The following is a 16,854-nucleotide window of genomic DNA, read 5'->3' as shown; positions in this document are numbered from 1 at the left end:
TAGGCTATCCAGTGTCCCATAATGGGAAAAAAGGAATCATAGCTTTTTTTTTCTTTTCTTTCCTAAATAGACTTATTTTTGGATTGTAGGATCAGTTCTCTTCTCCTTCCAAACTAAATGAAACAGCTTGGAGAAGATCAGTTAAACTATGAGAAGTATATTCATATCTTTGGGGATCAAAAATATTCTGCCAGACATTCTGCTAGCTTTTTGCTGTTGCTGCAAATTATTGTCACTCAGTGGAAGATCAAAAGGAAAGCAAACACAATTTAAAAAAAAAAAAAAAAATGAAGTGGAAATCACTATCAAGAATACCAGGAAGCTTTGATCCATTTTCACTGACAGTATCAACCTGAAAATCCATGTACAGAGTCCTACTTTCAGGAAAGGACTCATTCTCCTAGGTGCTGCATTAACTCCACCTTCTGGCTATCTGTTCTAAGGAGATATGTATAATCTATTCTGTATTTCTCGTAACTTTGGTATATCAAATTATGGCGAAATAAAGCATCGCTTTTTTCCCTGTGAAGAGCTATGCCAGATAGGCCAATATAAACGCTTTGTCTCCTTTTATAGGAATAAATAAACAGTATAAAGAATTCTCACAGTTTATGCTTTGAACCTTTCATAAATTATTTATCTCAGCAGTGTCACTTTGATTATTTATTATTTGCATACTGATTCCATAAATGAATACATGAGGCAGTGTAAAATAGCTAATAAACCTCCACCTCAGCTGTTCACAGTATAGGACTATCAACGTCTATAGCAGATAAATAATCAAAACACAAGTAGATGAAAAATGGTGTAGAACCTTTATAGCTGAAATGCTTGATGAAATGCTCTTCTGTCTCCCTAGTTTTATGTTTTTCGTGACTGGGATATTAAACTAATTTGGACAATAAGGAGCTTTTTAGTGAAAGAAAAGTTATTACATAACTCAGAAGATGTAAAGTTATTTTGAATTTAAAAAAAATCTTGCTTTGTTGTATCTACTCAGAAATCACATTTTTGCATTTGCAAAAGACACAAAACAGTATAAACAGCATCATAACTACCAGACAAGTAAGTCACTCTCTAAGTAATTTTGGCACCAATGTTTCTGAGTGTTTTTTTTTTAACAGCTTAAAATATTTAGTGACAGAAATTTTGTGGTTCCATACCGTTCCCAATATTCTGATTATATATCACATTTGCCCCCACTTATGATCTTGTGTGAGAAACTGTTTTAGGAATTGTTGTTACATTTCCCAATCAAAGGATTTCCTTTAAAAAAAAGTTTCTGACCACACTTCACACAAATGTACCAAAGAGAGTCAGCAAACTTTCAAAGGGGAGGTGCCAAAACCATCCCTTCTTTTTGATAACAGAGGTTAAATATGCCAGCAGGAATGAGCAGATGCTGGCACCCAAAAACAGGCACACGAGATCAGTAGTTTTTTGCCTCTCTGCCAGGCAGGGGCAGCCACTTCCCACTGAGTTCCAAAGTAGTAATAAATAGTCCAACTATAACTGTTTGTGCTATGTGTGCCTACTCAGGGACATGGAGGCTGAGAGATACTGACAAGCTAGTGTCATCCCTGCCAGTCACCACAATCACTTAATGCTTCCAGATTTCATCTGGTAAACATGGTATCTTCGCAATAGCCACTAACAGAACAAAGCTTCTAAAATACTCAAATGAATGGATGGAATAAGATGACTCTGACTACAGAGCTGACAGTTAACTGTATTCCTTTTGTTTGCTTGGCAATTCACAATGTTCTGTTACATGCAGGAGCTTAGATTTGAAAACTGTTATTGTGAGGGTAACAGTAGGTGAGGGCTAATGCCGACTTTTGAACAGAACTAGCTGTGCATTTTCTGCTGTTTTCATTTGTTATGTAACAGTATGAGGATGTTTTGCTAGCTTCTGTACTTCTTGCAAAGTCCTGGAAGTGCTCAAAGTGCTCTCTGTCCACCTGACAGCCATGAGCAGTACAACTGGAGAGCAATGCTTCAGGAGTAACTGCAGAGAGTGCAGGAGAAGCGGGCTCTGGTATCTAACATACAATCATTTCAAAACCTCAAGCTCCTGAAAATCACTGCCAGGTAGGAGATTATTCTGAAGAAATATCTCTGTATGCTTATTATGCTATCATATTGTTCTCCAGAAACCCATTTATGGATACGGTCAGATACTCAGCTAAAGAGATGTTCAGTATGATTTAACACAGATGTTCTTACATTCATTACTAATGTAGGTGTTTTGAACAATATGCTCCTGTGGTGAGCCCAACCATCAGGGACATGTTTGGAACATAATTTTACACAAATGTCATGCTCAAGCCAAAATCCCAGTGTTATCATGATATATCTTTATGTAAATGCAGTTGTAGTGTTTTCAAGCAGAATAGTTGGAAAATCTCTAGCAATTCAGAAAAACAACTGACCATGATGTGAGTTGAAAAGAAAGCTGGTGCCCAATTCAGCAATGAGGCACTATATCTATTTAACTGCATTTCAAGAGAAAAATCGGAGAAAGCTACTGCTGCTGCTGAGTCCTTTCAGTAAACTCATCACAGTTTGGATAAACTGCATTTTTTATGTCACTGAAACTGTATGCTAGAAATTGCAACAAATTCTTAAAATTATCCTTTTTCTTTGTTTCACAGCAATAGTGGGATGGCCATTCCAACAAACCTTCTTATCAGATACGAGGTTATAGCACTAAAAATTCTGAATGTAAACTGAATGTGAGCTGAATGTAAACTTTTTCAGTAAATAATTAAAACATCCATATTATCAAAAGCACATGCATGCATATATAACTGTACCTACAATAAGACTTTTTTCTAGGATTGATTATGACCAAAAAGAAAGAAAAAGCTAACATGAAAACCCATAAATAGCAACTGTTTATACTGCAAGTCAACTCTTCAGGAGAAATAAATGTATACTTCTAAGTATTCTTTATAAAAGTGTAAAGATTCTGTCACTACCAAGACAAAGACATGTCTATCTATTATAAACTTCATTTCCATTAGTAATATTGTGAAGACTGCTAAAACTCATTGTTTGGCACCAAAGCCAACTAGCACGGTCTGGCTATTTCCAGACTACTACTACTACTGTAAGAGAGGGTGATCACATCCAGATTATTGGGGATATTTTCTGGCCTGTGATACAGTGCTTAAAAGTCATCTAGAAAAGCTCGAATTCACATGGGTCAAAAATACATCAGAAAAAAACTTCACAGGAGCAGAGATCTGTTTGAGCTCTCATCTTCCCAGTACCAATTACTGATCCATTTTCAAAGTTACTGCCCACATACATCCCTTGACAAATCAAGCAACAGCAACAAAAATTCCTGCAATACTTAATTGACTGGCTAAAATTCATTCCCAGTGAAAAGTAACATGCTGCTAAACACACCCTTATTATCCTTAAGCCCTTATGATTAGTGTGAAAAGGCAAGGAGTCATATTAAGACAGCCCCTATTTCCATTAAAATAATGATGCTCCAATTACTTAGATGTAGGTGACAAATATTTCTGTACTCAGCTAAACATATGACAGTAACAAATTTCCTATAGCTATAAAGGAACATAAAAGATCTCTTGGAATAAAACATTGAAAATCATTCTCCATGTTTCGTGGTCATGGTCTTGTTGTTTGATAGCAATAGCATGGAAAATGTCTAAAAGGAGATGTCTAAAAGGAGTATTGTTTATTGAGACTTCTTACTGATAAAAAGAATAATGATACTACTAACCTTTAATTCTTGGGCAGACTTCAAATAAACCTCACACCATTTCTAAAACTAATGGCAAAACAACCAAAAGCCCCACTTCCTGCCACAAAAACACAGGCAGCACTCCACATTTGAGCAAGCAGAAGATGTGCTCCAGATGTAGGGAACCAAAACTCACCTTTAGAGGAGCGGAAGTGCTTGCTGGGTGCCGTGAAGCCCCTTGTCCCATGCACGTTCACAGCTGCCACACGGAACTGGTACCACCTGCTTGCTCTGATGTCTGACAGCTGAACCCGCTCATCTGTTGTCTGGTGGGGAAAATGTCATGGTTAAGGTCTGCTTAGATGGGGCCAGTTGTGCTCTCTGCAATGTAACACCCATCAGTCAGATTGGGAGGTAGCAGACACACCTCTTCAGTACACACAAGTGTCAGTAGAACAAAGCCATGTCGCCACCAAATTTTACAGTGCATTGCAGGTCTCTTCTAGAAAAGTGAATTTAGAAAATTGGTCAAGCGTTAAATTCACAAAATGATATTTTCAGTTATCATAACCTTCACCAAACAGATTGGACTTAGCTAATCAACTGGTGATTTTTTAGGGAACTCATTACCCCATATCAATGCACTCATTTCTCCAGACCCTAAAGAGTCAGGCTTCAAAATGACTTCACAAAATCCAACACTGAAAAGCCACCAGCTGGTTCATAGGAAACACAAAGCCCTCAGGTATGTGGGGTGAAGTGCATGAATCGTCCTTCAGATCTTTGGCACTTAGGTCAAAATGACAATAGTAGCCTTAACTCTTCTCTGCAGACTTTTCTTAGGTCATAGGAGATGATCTTTTCTCCAACAACACTAACTGCTGGTGTGTCATGAGTTCCATTTCCAACATCTGCAGTGAGTGCCTTAACCACTCACATACAGAAAAAATAAAAATGCACTCTGAACTCTTTCAGTAGGAGGTGCTTTAAACACTCTTATTCTGACGCCTGTTTTTATTCTTCTTTAAGCTTTTAAGCTGGCTTGTACACTTTCTGATTTTTTTTTCTAAGGTACAAACATCAGAACTGAACACAGCCTTCTGATAACAGCTCAATCACTACCAAGTACAGAACAAATAGTGTATGTAGAGCTCATCAGAAACTATTTGTGGCTATTTTTCATTTAACAGTGCTCACTTTTGCTGTTTTAATACTTTAATCAAAAAACACATAAGCTTGAAGTAAATGTCTTGCACGTCTAAACAAACAAGCTGCACAACAAATACCAAGTATTATTATGACCGAAGATAAAATCTCATTAACAAATTTACTGGCATCTATTAATTTTTATAACAGTTGTTTTCTATAATTTCAAAAACCTACCATATGAGATTCAGCATCACTTGCAATGATGCCAAGTACTTCCAGAAGAAGGACAATGCGGTGATCTGAGAAACTCAACACAGCTTCACAAAGTGCCTGACAAGTCTGCTAACCTTCTACAATAGGGTGACTACATCAGTCAACAAGGGAAGACCAGTTGAGTCTACCTGGACTTCTCTAAGCCTTCGATATTATATCTCACATTACATCCTTATCTCTAAATTGAAGAGATAGGGATTTGAAGGCTGAATTATTTGGTGGCTAAGAAATGGGCTGGATGGCCACAGCCAGAGAATTGGGGACAATAGTGCTATGTCCAGGTAGAAGCCAGTAAAAAGCGGGATCACTCAGGTCTCTATCTTGGGGTCAGTGCTCTTTATCATCTAATGATAAAGATGATCACCTAATCATCTTTGTCAGAAATCTAGCCAGTGGGATTGAATGCATCCTCACAAGTTTGGTGATGACACCAAGCGGAGTGGTGCAGTTGACACAACTGAAGGAAGGGATGTTATCCAGAGGGACTTGGACAAACTTGAAAAGAAGACTTACATGAACCTTCAACAAGGTCAAGTGCAAGGTGCTGCATTTTTGTTGGGGCAATCCCAGATAGGTGTACAGATTAGGAGAAGAATTTGTTGAGAACAGCCCTCCAGAGCAGGACTTGGGAGCTGTGGTGGGTAAAAAGCTGGACGTGAGCTAGCAGCAAGCACTTGCCAACATATCCTGGGCTGCATCAAAGGGTGGCCAACAGGACATGATAGTCACAGTCTACTCTGCCATCATGAGGTTTCATCTGGAATACTATATTGAGCTGTAGAGAAGCCCAGCACATGAAAGACACAGAGTGATCGGAGTGGGTTCAATATAGGGCCAAAAAGAGCATCAGAGGAGTGGAACACTTCTCTTATGAAGAAGAGAAGCCTTCATGGAGACCTCATTGTGGCTTTCCAGTACTTCAAGGAAACACAAAAAAGATGGAGAACAACTTTTACACAGTCTTATAGTGACTGGACAAGGGGTAACAATTTTAAATTAAAAGAGTGGAGATTTAGATTCAATGTAAGTAGAAAATTCTTTACTTAGAGGGTGGCGAGACACTGGAACAGGCCCGGAGAATTTGTGGATGTCCCATCCATGATGGCATTTAAGGTCAGGTGTGACGAGTTACTTGGCAACATTTTCCAGTGAGAGCCATCTGTGTCCGTAACTTAGTACTAGGTGATTTTTAAGGTCTTCTCTAAAACAAGATATTACATGATTCTATAAATTTCTGCTTTTTGCTTCCATGCCAACCTAAATCAGACAGTCAAAACTTCAGAAATTTGCTCCCGCTCTCCAGCAACAGTATTTTCAGAGACTTGACCAATGAAGTTTGTAGCTATTATCCTGTGTTTAATCCCTTCAACTTGCTGACAAAGAAAATTCAGGAAAACGGGTAGCAGGATTGTGCGTGCATATGAAGGAAATAGGTGACCCATTGTTGCTGTCACCACTACCGTAACACATCACCCATTGCCTTACTGTGCTCACATCCACTATTTGATCTCCATGAACATTCAGCAAGCATCAATGAATGTCAAAGAGTGTAATTTTTTCTGTATGGAGGAATTCAATTCCACACGTTTGCTTCATACACTCTTCCATGTACTATGCCATTTTATCAGACAGCTCTTCTGCTGCTGTCTGTCGCATGGCAACAAAATGTAAAGGAATATTGGCAGGAAGGTTCAGCCTTTACCGCCATGCCACCAACATTTGCCTCTGACATCATGTGACAGCCTAATAAAATAGGCAGCATCATTTTAGGATCAGTCCTAGTAGATAGAAGGCAGGCGTAATGTGAAAAGACTTGATTGACTCTACATTACTCAACTGAGAAATCTCAGTTGTCATTTCTTTGCACCAGCCCTTTTATTCTGTTAGGGCTCATTTAAAACACCAGATTTCATTTCTGTCATTCTTTGTGTGGCGATTGTGAGATGTAGGATCAAATAATGTGTCAATTCATATAACTAAAATTACTTTAATTTATGAACAGGCCCTAGGCTTGCTTCTTTCACTACTGGCTTTGTTGGCAAAGCTCCTATTAGTCTCACTGGCATGCAAGACGTGTATCTGTAACTAAAGCTCCTGCATTACAAAAAGCTTTGGTCTAACTAACCTCTACAAAGACTTAACATAGCTGAAGCTAAATACTGCTGAGAAAGAGCTAAATACTGCTGAGAAATCTTATACTATTCTGTTAGTAATTTGAACATTTTTTTCAGTTAGTTCTCAAAGAACTATTAGAGTAATTATTAAAAAATAATTCTAATAATGTCTTAGAACGCAAACATAATGTTTTGAAGAATTTAATCAATGAAAAACAAAACAAAAAGATCAATCCTAAACAATCATGAGGAAATAATTAGGCTGTGCATTTATGCATTAACCTAAAAGAGGAAGGTATTACAATAAGGTTCCAATCCTAATACACATTATTTGGAATAAAATAATGTAAAAAATTAGTCCTCAAACACAAACACCAGGCAACACATCATCACCCCAAATTCAACAAAAACAAATGTATGGATGCAACTTTATATAAGAAAAGCATGGAATACCACAATCTGGAGAGTAAAGAGAATAGCTTGACATCCCTTCTCAAGAGGGCATCTCAGGTCCAAGAGCCAATGGACCAACCAGCGCTGCCACATTCAAGAAGCACTGACAGTTCTAATCCTTTCCCAGCAGTCCAAAAATAGTTTAGGTTCCAAGTCCCCTCCTGAAAAAAGTCCCTCATCCTGTCTTCATTCTTGACTTCAACACACCTAGAGAAATCTTTCCCTGCTGTTCATACAGCTGACTTATGACTAAAGTACCTACCCAGAGCACAGATGACCTATATTCAATCCCATCATCTGTTTGAGAGGGTAAAAGAGAATACTGCCTAGTGTCTTGAACGTTGCATGCTAGTTTGAATTAGGACATTTTATGGGCAAGACTTTTCCTCAGAACAAAGCAAGCTGAAGGTATCAACAACTTCTTGTAAGAAAAGGATAAAATTTGTTAGGATAAGGAGAATGAAAAAATAACATTCAGCAGTGTAGAAACTAAGCAACTCTGATGGAATTTCTGCATCACTACTCCAAGGATTTTGGTGTGTGTCTTTTATATATAAGTAATAATTGGTGTAAGAAGGTCTTTGTGGCAAAGACTGGTACAGATGACCCTCAGCTATTCTAGGTTTACAATAATCAGTGGAGCATTTCAATGTGTTCACTCTATTTCTATCACATTATCAATCTTGAATTCTATAGTGCAAAGTTTTACTGGAAATAGTAGGGGACAGTCTCTCTCACCTTGCTGAGTCACAGCTCCACAACTATCTTTTGAAATAATTCAAAATGATAAAGAATTTGCAGTAGACAGTGAAGAGATATCATCCAGACTGTAAAAAGAGCTGAGTTTATATTTTCTCTGTCAAAGAAGAAGTCTGGCAGTGCCACATCCACTGCTCTATCAAAGGACATTAGACCTTCCACAACTAACATTTCTGCTTTCTAACATGATGAATACTTAAAATTCTTTTTAATGTTAAGATTAAATGTTAAGAAAATAACATTCTTATAACATATATAATAACATTGGGGGGTTGGACTCGATGATCTCTGGAGGTCCCTTCCAACCCCTACAATTCTGTGAACATAGTAATAGATTGTCTCCCTTCTTAAAAAGAAAACACCAAAAGAGAACTAATGATAATATAATCCAAAAGACATATACTTTTTCAAAGAACACTTTTTCAATGCCAAATAAAAATTTATGATACATGAGAAAAAATTTACATAATAACTCACAGTAATTAAGTAGAAAATGCCAGTGTTTTTGAAAACTAAATCCTTCAAAAAAGTTATTTAAAATTATAGCCTCACCTATAAATGAATAGTTAAAAAGAAAAACAGAAAACTATGAAAAAGCTCTGACAAAATACTATGAAATTTCTTTTAAGAACACGCAGACAAAAACTTCACATAATTCCAGGCATATAATTTTGCAATATACAGGCATAAGGAAATTCAGAGCCTTGTTGATCTACCTCTGCTCTGAGCATGCCCTCTAACAAAAGTAGGAAAAAGTAATGAAAGGGCATCATCACCCACAGACAGCCATGCCCCAGGAGTTCTTAACTGAATGGCTGAGCTCTTTATACACATATAATCAAGGTCTCAGAGCCCAGTGTTTTGGAATCATAGAAGAAATATTCTCAGTTATATGAACAAGAAAAGCCTGGAGGAGATGCACACTGTCACTTTAGTCAAAATGGACATTCATCTTTGCTGCTGACATGGCAAAACCAATTCTAATGCATCCAGTCAAATCCAGAATTTGATTTCCCAGCAGGATGTCTAAAACCACAAATGCCACTGAGGTACATGACTATAGAGACCAAAATTTTTATTACTAATGCCCCTCAAGGGTGCCCAGCCTTTATGCCCCACTAAGTGCACATGGTTTGCAAAGTCAGCCAGGCATCCTAAAGCTTGTTTGGAACTGACTTCCCCAGTGGGGTCTGTCTCATAATCCAACGTATGTCTCTCAAGACATAGTAGGGACATCAAAGTTCTCAGAAAGAAGTCAGTTGGAGGAGTCTTCTCCTGCCATAATGAATAACTCAGCCCCTTCTGCCTGCATGTTGCACACCGTCAAGAAAGTTAGCTATCAGGATTCTTACCATTCTGAGAAGGAAAGACATTTCTGAAGCCCTGTCTCCCGTACATCACTGTGAGAAGGAAGATATTCATACAAACTCCACCACTGTATATAGTGCTTGTTCCCAGAAATGTGCAAGAGGTCTATTTCTGAGATGAGGAAAAGTGTAGCAATATGCTATCTTTGCAGAAGAGCTATGTTTCTACAGCTTAGCTACACGGCATAACAGCGAGTAGCAGTTCACATCTGGTTTATGTTTGCTAAGTGGTATCCTCCTAGTAGCATAAGCAAGAAGCTGTTTTCTGAGTATGGAGAACACAGACTGAAGATGTGAACCTCAACTGAGAGACAAAAATAAGTCACTGCAACTTTATCAGGTGTGAAGTTGTGCACGTTCCTTGGGATGAAATTGCACAGGCTGTGTTTCATGCCAAGCTCTGCTGCAGGTGACCTTCCCTGATCAGGACTCTAACACTGTAACAGTCCCCTGTAGTAAAACAGTAAAGCTAAAGATTTCACTTTTGAGTATTCAGTTTCACAAGCTTGACACTATTTTAAGATACCTCTTTCCTATGCAACGTGAACTGAGAATGAAAACAGACTGCCACAGAATTTAAACTCCTTATTTTATTTTGTGGATTGTTCCCTTTCTTTTTTTTTCCTAGCTGTAATGATCTTTTGCAGGTCTTTTCAGAATCAACATTTTGCTTTTCTTGTCAGCAGAGATGATGGTGAAGCAGTTAAGATAAATGACTGGAACTCTGCCATCCAGGTGGACTGTCAGCATGTTAAGAAACAGATTGAAACTGGGAAGAAACCTAAGTGAAAATTTATGCTCTGTTGGCTGCTTCCCATTAAGAAACATTTGCTCATGAATCTTACATTTTCAGCCTGGATTGCCCTGAGTGATAAAAGCATGACATCATAGGTCTTTCCAAATTAGGAGGGCAACATCTGAAAAAGTGACTTTATAGATAAAAAAAGGTTTCACTCTTAACACTTATGCTTTTAAAAACTGAATGGTCTTTTGATCAATTATATTTCTTAGCATTTTGCTAAAATTGAAGCCATGCTTGGAGGACAGGCACTGGCTCACACTGACTTTAAAAGGACTGTCTCTCACAAGATTCCTTCAGTAGATTTTGGTATCTAATTCTACATTTTTCAATAGATTGGTGGCTTTTTGGAATACCTGTCTGAATAGATAACAAGTATGTGCTTGTACAAAAGTTCTACTGAGCGCCTTATGGAAATCAAGATTCCAGGTACATCTATAGATCCTTACCTATACAAAGTAAACTCATTTTGGAAACACAAATGTCATTTCTGAATGTCATTTCCTTTGGGGGCAGGGAAAGAAATATTTTCTTTTTTGCTAATATATTCACACATTTGTAATGATGCCATTTACTATACAAATCAAAACCATTTGATGTTTCTGTTACTTAAAAACTGAAAGTCAAAATACTGAAGTTCATTTTTCTTGAATAAGTCTTTTAAATAGCTCATTGAGCAGTGGAGGAAAGCCTTGGAGATCTAGACCCTGCTTGTGGCTTGTGACTTAGAGAGACACCAAAAAGGGACACCTGTGCAACAATCTCTCAGTTTACATGATCTAACTCTTCTCTGATCTGAAGAAGAACTTTAAGGAAGGTAGGGGTTCTTACCATTTTACAAAGAACTGACCTGTGCTACAGTTTGCCAGTTAGTAGCATCATCCTCGCTAGGATGGATTCCTTGATTCCACCTCCTCTGAACAACATAAATCACAGGCTCAATGGAAATATTGAATTTTGAAGACCACTTCACCTCCAGGTCTCCAGACTGGAGTTCTATAAATTTTAACTCTTTCCGGGGTTTCAATGGAACACCTGCAATAGGAACACAAAGATGGAAATATTTGAATAATTTACAAAATCAGAAAAAAAACATCTTGAGGTTAAACTGTATAAAAAACACTAATAAAAAAGAAGCTGGTTGGTCAGTTCAGAAGAAATAAAGAAGGGAACAGGTAGGGTGACACAAGCAGAAATTTCTGGAGTCTTCATTACTGGCAACAGTAAAACTGAAAAAAAAATCTTCAAAATTATTTTTTTATTTCATTTGAGAACTAAAAGTAAGGATTTGAGAGCTGTGAGTTAAAACTGATCTCAGTCTCCATATATGTTTTGATAACCTGGAGAAAGATCCTTTGATCTCAAGCTGAATCAACTATACTGCCATTCAGATATTCACCCAATTGCGTCTTTGTACACTTCTCACCATGGAATTTTCACAGCATCACTTGGCAATCTTCATTTCTTTCCACTGCTTCTCTACCCTTAACATTACAAAAATTTCCCTTGCTTTGTCTTCTTTGCTGCATTTTAAACACAGTACTTGTGTTCATGGATCGTGGACAACAGATTGTATCTTTCACCTATGGAGGAGTCTTCTGAGCACTGCAGGATTGTTGTCACGTCTTTCATTGCTTTCTTCTTCAGTCTAATAACTGCGGTGCACTCCAAGTAAGAATTTCTTTCTCTTCCTCTGATTATTCTTGCAGTTATACTGTTGAAACTCTTCCATTGGACCACAGCCCTTCTCCAAAGCCATGCCTAAAACTAGACACAGACCTCAGAAGAGCCTTTACCAACGCAGACTAGAGTAACAGAATTATTTTCAGTCTTTTACATTCATCTGATATACGTAAGTATGCTGCTTGTCTTTTCCTGGGCAGCATGCAGCCATAGTGTATGATGTGTCTGTCACTCCAATTTTTATATTTCAGAGTCTAAGCTGTCTTTATATTATTTAGAGTAATTTCTCATTACATTATGTTACTGAAGGACAGTTATTTCTGTTGCTTTGACACTTGATAGCATTGTCTCTTTGAAACTATTTGTAGCAGTTTGAAGGAGAATACCAAAATCAAATTTGGCATCTTTTGATTAAATCACTGTATCAATCATTTCCCTAGATAGATATTAGAAGCTCATATATTTAACTGTGCACCATTTTGTCACTTTGGGATATGCTACACACAAGAATTCTATGCTGAAATATAAATCTTCTTATTAAATTATTGTGTGTGTTTTATCTTTATATTTATATATTTATATTTCATCATTTCATTGGGGGCCAATAAAAAAACAACTGCATACACTGGTTCAATAAATTGTAATATTAATGTTTCTACTCAGTCCGTTATAGATGGCTGGAATAGTGAATCTTATATGACCAAACTATTTTTATGTTTTAAGAGGTCTTCTTCTAAATGTGATTCAATAATTAGCCCCAATTCAATACAAGTAGATACTGTCGCTCTTGAAGAAACCTAAAATCAACCTACGGAAAATTCAGTATATAAATCCAGTACCATCACAGTTTAAACCATGCGTATCATTCAACAGTCAGCTGTCTTAGTCTAATATAACTAACATTATAGATCCTGTCAGTTCTGATTTCTATGTTTCAAAATCCTTCTTTAATTACAATGTACAATAATCCTACAATTTGCATGTTAAGAAAATTCCATCTGCTCTGCATTAGGGGCAGTTGGATTTGCTTGACTGCAAGTAACTCAGCCTTTCTGCTGTCATGTAATTGTGTGCAGATGGATTTCAGCAGCACAAACTAGAGCATCACACAAGTGCATTCTGAAACTTCTGTAGAACCAGCATCATCAATTTCATACCCGGATGTGTAGATCCAATCACTCTTCAGTGTGCTCTTTATTATGCAAATGGCTAACCCTTTCATTGTGCTGGGACAAATTAGTCCTTCAAAGTAGTGTTTAAAGAATTTAAACCACTGATTGCTATATGTGTACAGCACCAAAGCCCACCACCACAAAAAAAAAAGTACTTAGAAAAGGTGTATTTCAAAACATTCATATGACTCTGTGCTACCAAAAATACTTGTATACCCTTCTATCATAAGAATCTGTACTTTAAATGTTGATTTTCCAGGAATTCCAAAAGCTTTCATAGAATGGTTTCAGACAGTAAAAGCCTCATTCATGGCATCAATACAATTCTAAACACAATACAGTTGTTCAAAGACGCAAAGATAAGCACCTCTAAAGCTGTGCAAATTTTTTTAAATATGCAATTATTTTTTGTTAACCATGAAAAAACTTTTAAACTATGGATGACAGTTCTGGCTCCAGCTGTCCTATTATGACACTGCCATACCATCTTAGCTTTTAAACATCATGATCTTCTCTTTATAACTCATTTTGCTCATGTCTGCATTTTGGTCTGCTGTAGGGATTACTCCCTAACACATTTCAGACAAAATTAATTAGGCTGGATTAGACAGTACGGACCCTGAAACTCTGATCAAAAGAGATTGTGAAAATTTCACTGAAGTTGAGACATTATCACATTGGAGAAACCACTTACTTCTGAAAAGGAAAAAGGTGATGGGTAACTATTCAGCTGTAACCAGATAAGTGTGGAAAAAAAGATAAATGTTCATGCCCTTACTTGGAGATGAACATGTGGGTGTTAGACAAAGCCACTGTGATCAAGCACTGGACAATAATTTCTCTTTCTTTTTGTTCTATGGTTTTATATGATCTTATTTCTAAGCAGAGATATTCCTCTCATTTATATCCATAGAATACCAAGTTAACCTTAGATATTTAGATAGAATTATCTCCAAATAGAAAAAAAAAATTAAGTAGGCAATGGAAAAGCAGAAAAATTTTCTGAAGTCCTTTACTAATTGAGACAACACAAAGGAGGTGGATGGGGCAGATAATAGAAGAGTGAGAGAAAACATTTCATATCTCCAGCAAAGGAAAAAAAAACAAAATAAAATAAAATTGAAGATTGTGTAACTGAGCAGTAATACCACTCCTAACAGAGATGAGAAAAATGCGGTGATACGGACAACTTGATCATTATTGAATACAAGCCAATTAAAAAAAAAAAAAAAGGAAAACAAATACAGTCAAGCCCAAAAACACTGTCAACATACAGCTTTGGTGTAAGCATACTTACCCTGCTATCCTTTTAGGATTTGGCTTTTACACTCAGTACTAGAGGGCACGCCCAGTTATATCAGGTATTTTATATCCATTGTTGTAACTTTCATCTCTAGAACTTGATTAACTCTATCAACTTCTGCAGACTCTTAGATTCAATCTGAGTTCACTTTCTAGCTGTGAGTGCTGTCAAAATGGTAAGAATAAGTACTAGATGTGTTCACTAGATCTCAGTCATGCTTGCAGAGTTTGCTTTTTAGTGACAGTAAGGTCATTTACCCTTGGAGGAAATGAATAACAAGCCTGTTCAGCTTCTATTTGTTCTTTGTTGCAGAAAGACAAGTTGAAGAGGCTAATTAGCTGAATTCATCAGCTGAGAAGGCAGTACTGTATTGGGTTTGACCTTCCTCTGCAAAAAATATATGTTCTTACAAGAAAGCACCTCCTGCAGATAGGTGATAGAATGCTAGAGAAGGTTAATTCTGCTACTACATAATTAGGCCAAGCAAAAGCAGACTGCGCAGTGTGCAGTTATACAGTGCATGATATTTGTGTCCCCCTCCAAAAAAATGTGTCATCTTGTTTCACTTGTTTCACTTGCTGCTAGTTTTGCTTTCACCTTCTTTGGCTGCCATATTTACTGGAATGCTTCGCAGCATCATTTAGTGATTGTAGAATGTACCCTGCCCATGCAAACCATTAATTACACACGCAATACAAATGCTGAGTTTACTGCTCCGTTCAATAGTCTCAAGAAAATGACAGAAATAAGTAAACAGTCCATTTAAATAATTTTCATTTTAAATGTGGATGAGAGTATATTAATTCCTTATAGTTTGACAGGGCTGCTCTGATGTCCCTTGAAAGAATTTCCCTTCTATACTGGAAATCTGAATCACAGTATCGTTTGCCATTCAAACTACTTCAAGTAGTGTTTTGATTTGTTTCATGCTTACTCAAACTCAATGACATCTATATCAAATTTTCTCCACTTATGTAAGTAAATATGACAGTGTTGATGGCCAGTGTTGTACATTCAAACTCAGGATACAAAAGTCAAAGTATATTATTTATGACATGCATTCTCATCAGTAGGGACATTTAAAAATATGCATTAACATTTCAGTTAAAAGAATTAACTTAAAAACAAATCACCATCTCCTTCACATATTTGACTTCCAACATCAAAACAGGCCTGATATTTGTTGTAATCAAACATACGCAAAATCATGATAGCCCCTGCTCTATTTCAAGTACTGTTAGCAGGTTTGTATGCCAGGAAAGGTCAACAACTCTGACCTCATCCAAACATTCATCCTGTGTTTTCAGTGTTGCAAACAACTGGAGATCGGCAGATGGAAATAAGACTGGATTCAGACCTAAGCCTGAAATTTAGTCCAGAGTTCTGCTGATTGCTCTCTCCAGGGAGAGCCCAAGCTATCAGCAGCATACCTGATTAGTATTTATTTTTTATCACTAAAGTAAGAAGAATGGATTTCTAACAAAATGTTCCAACTCCATTTAGCAAGAAAATTTCTTTCACAAATGGTCATTGCTTTGTGTTAGAAGCATGTTTTAAAACTATTTCATACATAAAGCTTTTTAAAAATAAACATAACAAATTAAAATCTGGAGGTTGTATAAGCACAAATCTTTCCTAAATCTCTATGCTCTTGCTGATGGATGGCAAGGACAGAATCTCAGGACTCCAGACAAATAAAAACTTTTTGAATAATTCATGGTGCCTTAAATTTAAATAATGCAGTAATATATATGTAGGCTTTATCTAGGCTGTTAAGTACACCAACTCCAAATACATTACACTGATTTGTTCTTTGGCTTTGTTACCACACAATTCCTATTCAGTAGTGCTATCTTTTTGGCTCGTAATCATAAATGTCATTTGTGATTAATAGGACTTGAACTATTTATTGTTAAATATTTTCCTGGTGCATTCTCTCTCATCTGCATCAAATTAAGTGAGATTTCACCTAAACTGGCAAGTTTGTTCTGCATAATAGCCATATGCTTACATTCCACAGATTTCCAGATATGGCCTTCATAAGGCAGAAAAAACAAATCAGAAACT

General features: G+C 36.9%; 1 protein-coding gene across 1 annotated transcript in view; it reads right to left on the bottom strand.

The window, feature by feature from the left end:
- The window catches only part of ANOS1 (anosmin 1), a 129,399-nt gene that overhangs the window by 39,454 nt on the left and 73,091 nt on the right, over window positions 1–16,854 (bottom strand). Inside the window, exons 5-6 of the mRNA XM_042810190.1 lie at window positions 11,480–11,664; window positions 3,912–4,041 (exon numbers count right to left, since the gene is read on the bottom strand). Coding sequence (XP_042666124.1) covers window positions 3,912–4,041; window positions 11,480–11,664 — 315 coding nt within the window. The remainder of the gene's footprint in view (window positions 1–3,911; window positions 4,042–11,479; window positions 11,665–16,854) is intronic.

This window comes from Centrocercus urophasianus, unplaced genomic scaffold, assembly GCF_019232065.1.
Source record: "Centrocercus urophasianus isolate 14NV4802_14NV808 unplaced genomic scaffold, USGS_Curo_1.0 seq_12, whole genome shotgun sequence".
In the NCBI taxonomy this organism is placed as follows: Eukaryota; Metazoa; Chordata; class Aves; order Galliformes; family Phasianidae; genus Centrocercus; species Centrocercus urophasianus.
This window is presented reverse-complemented; position numbering and strand designations above follow the sequence as displayed.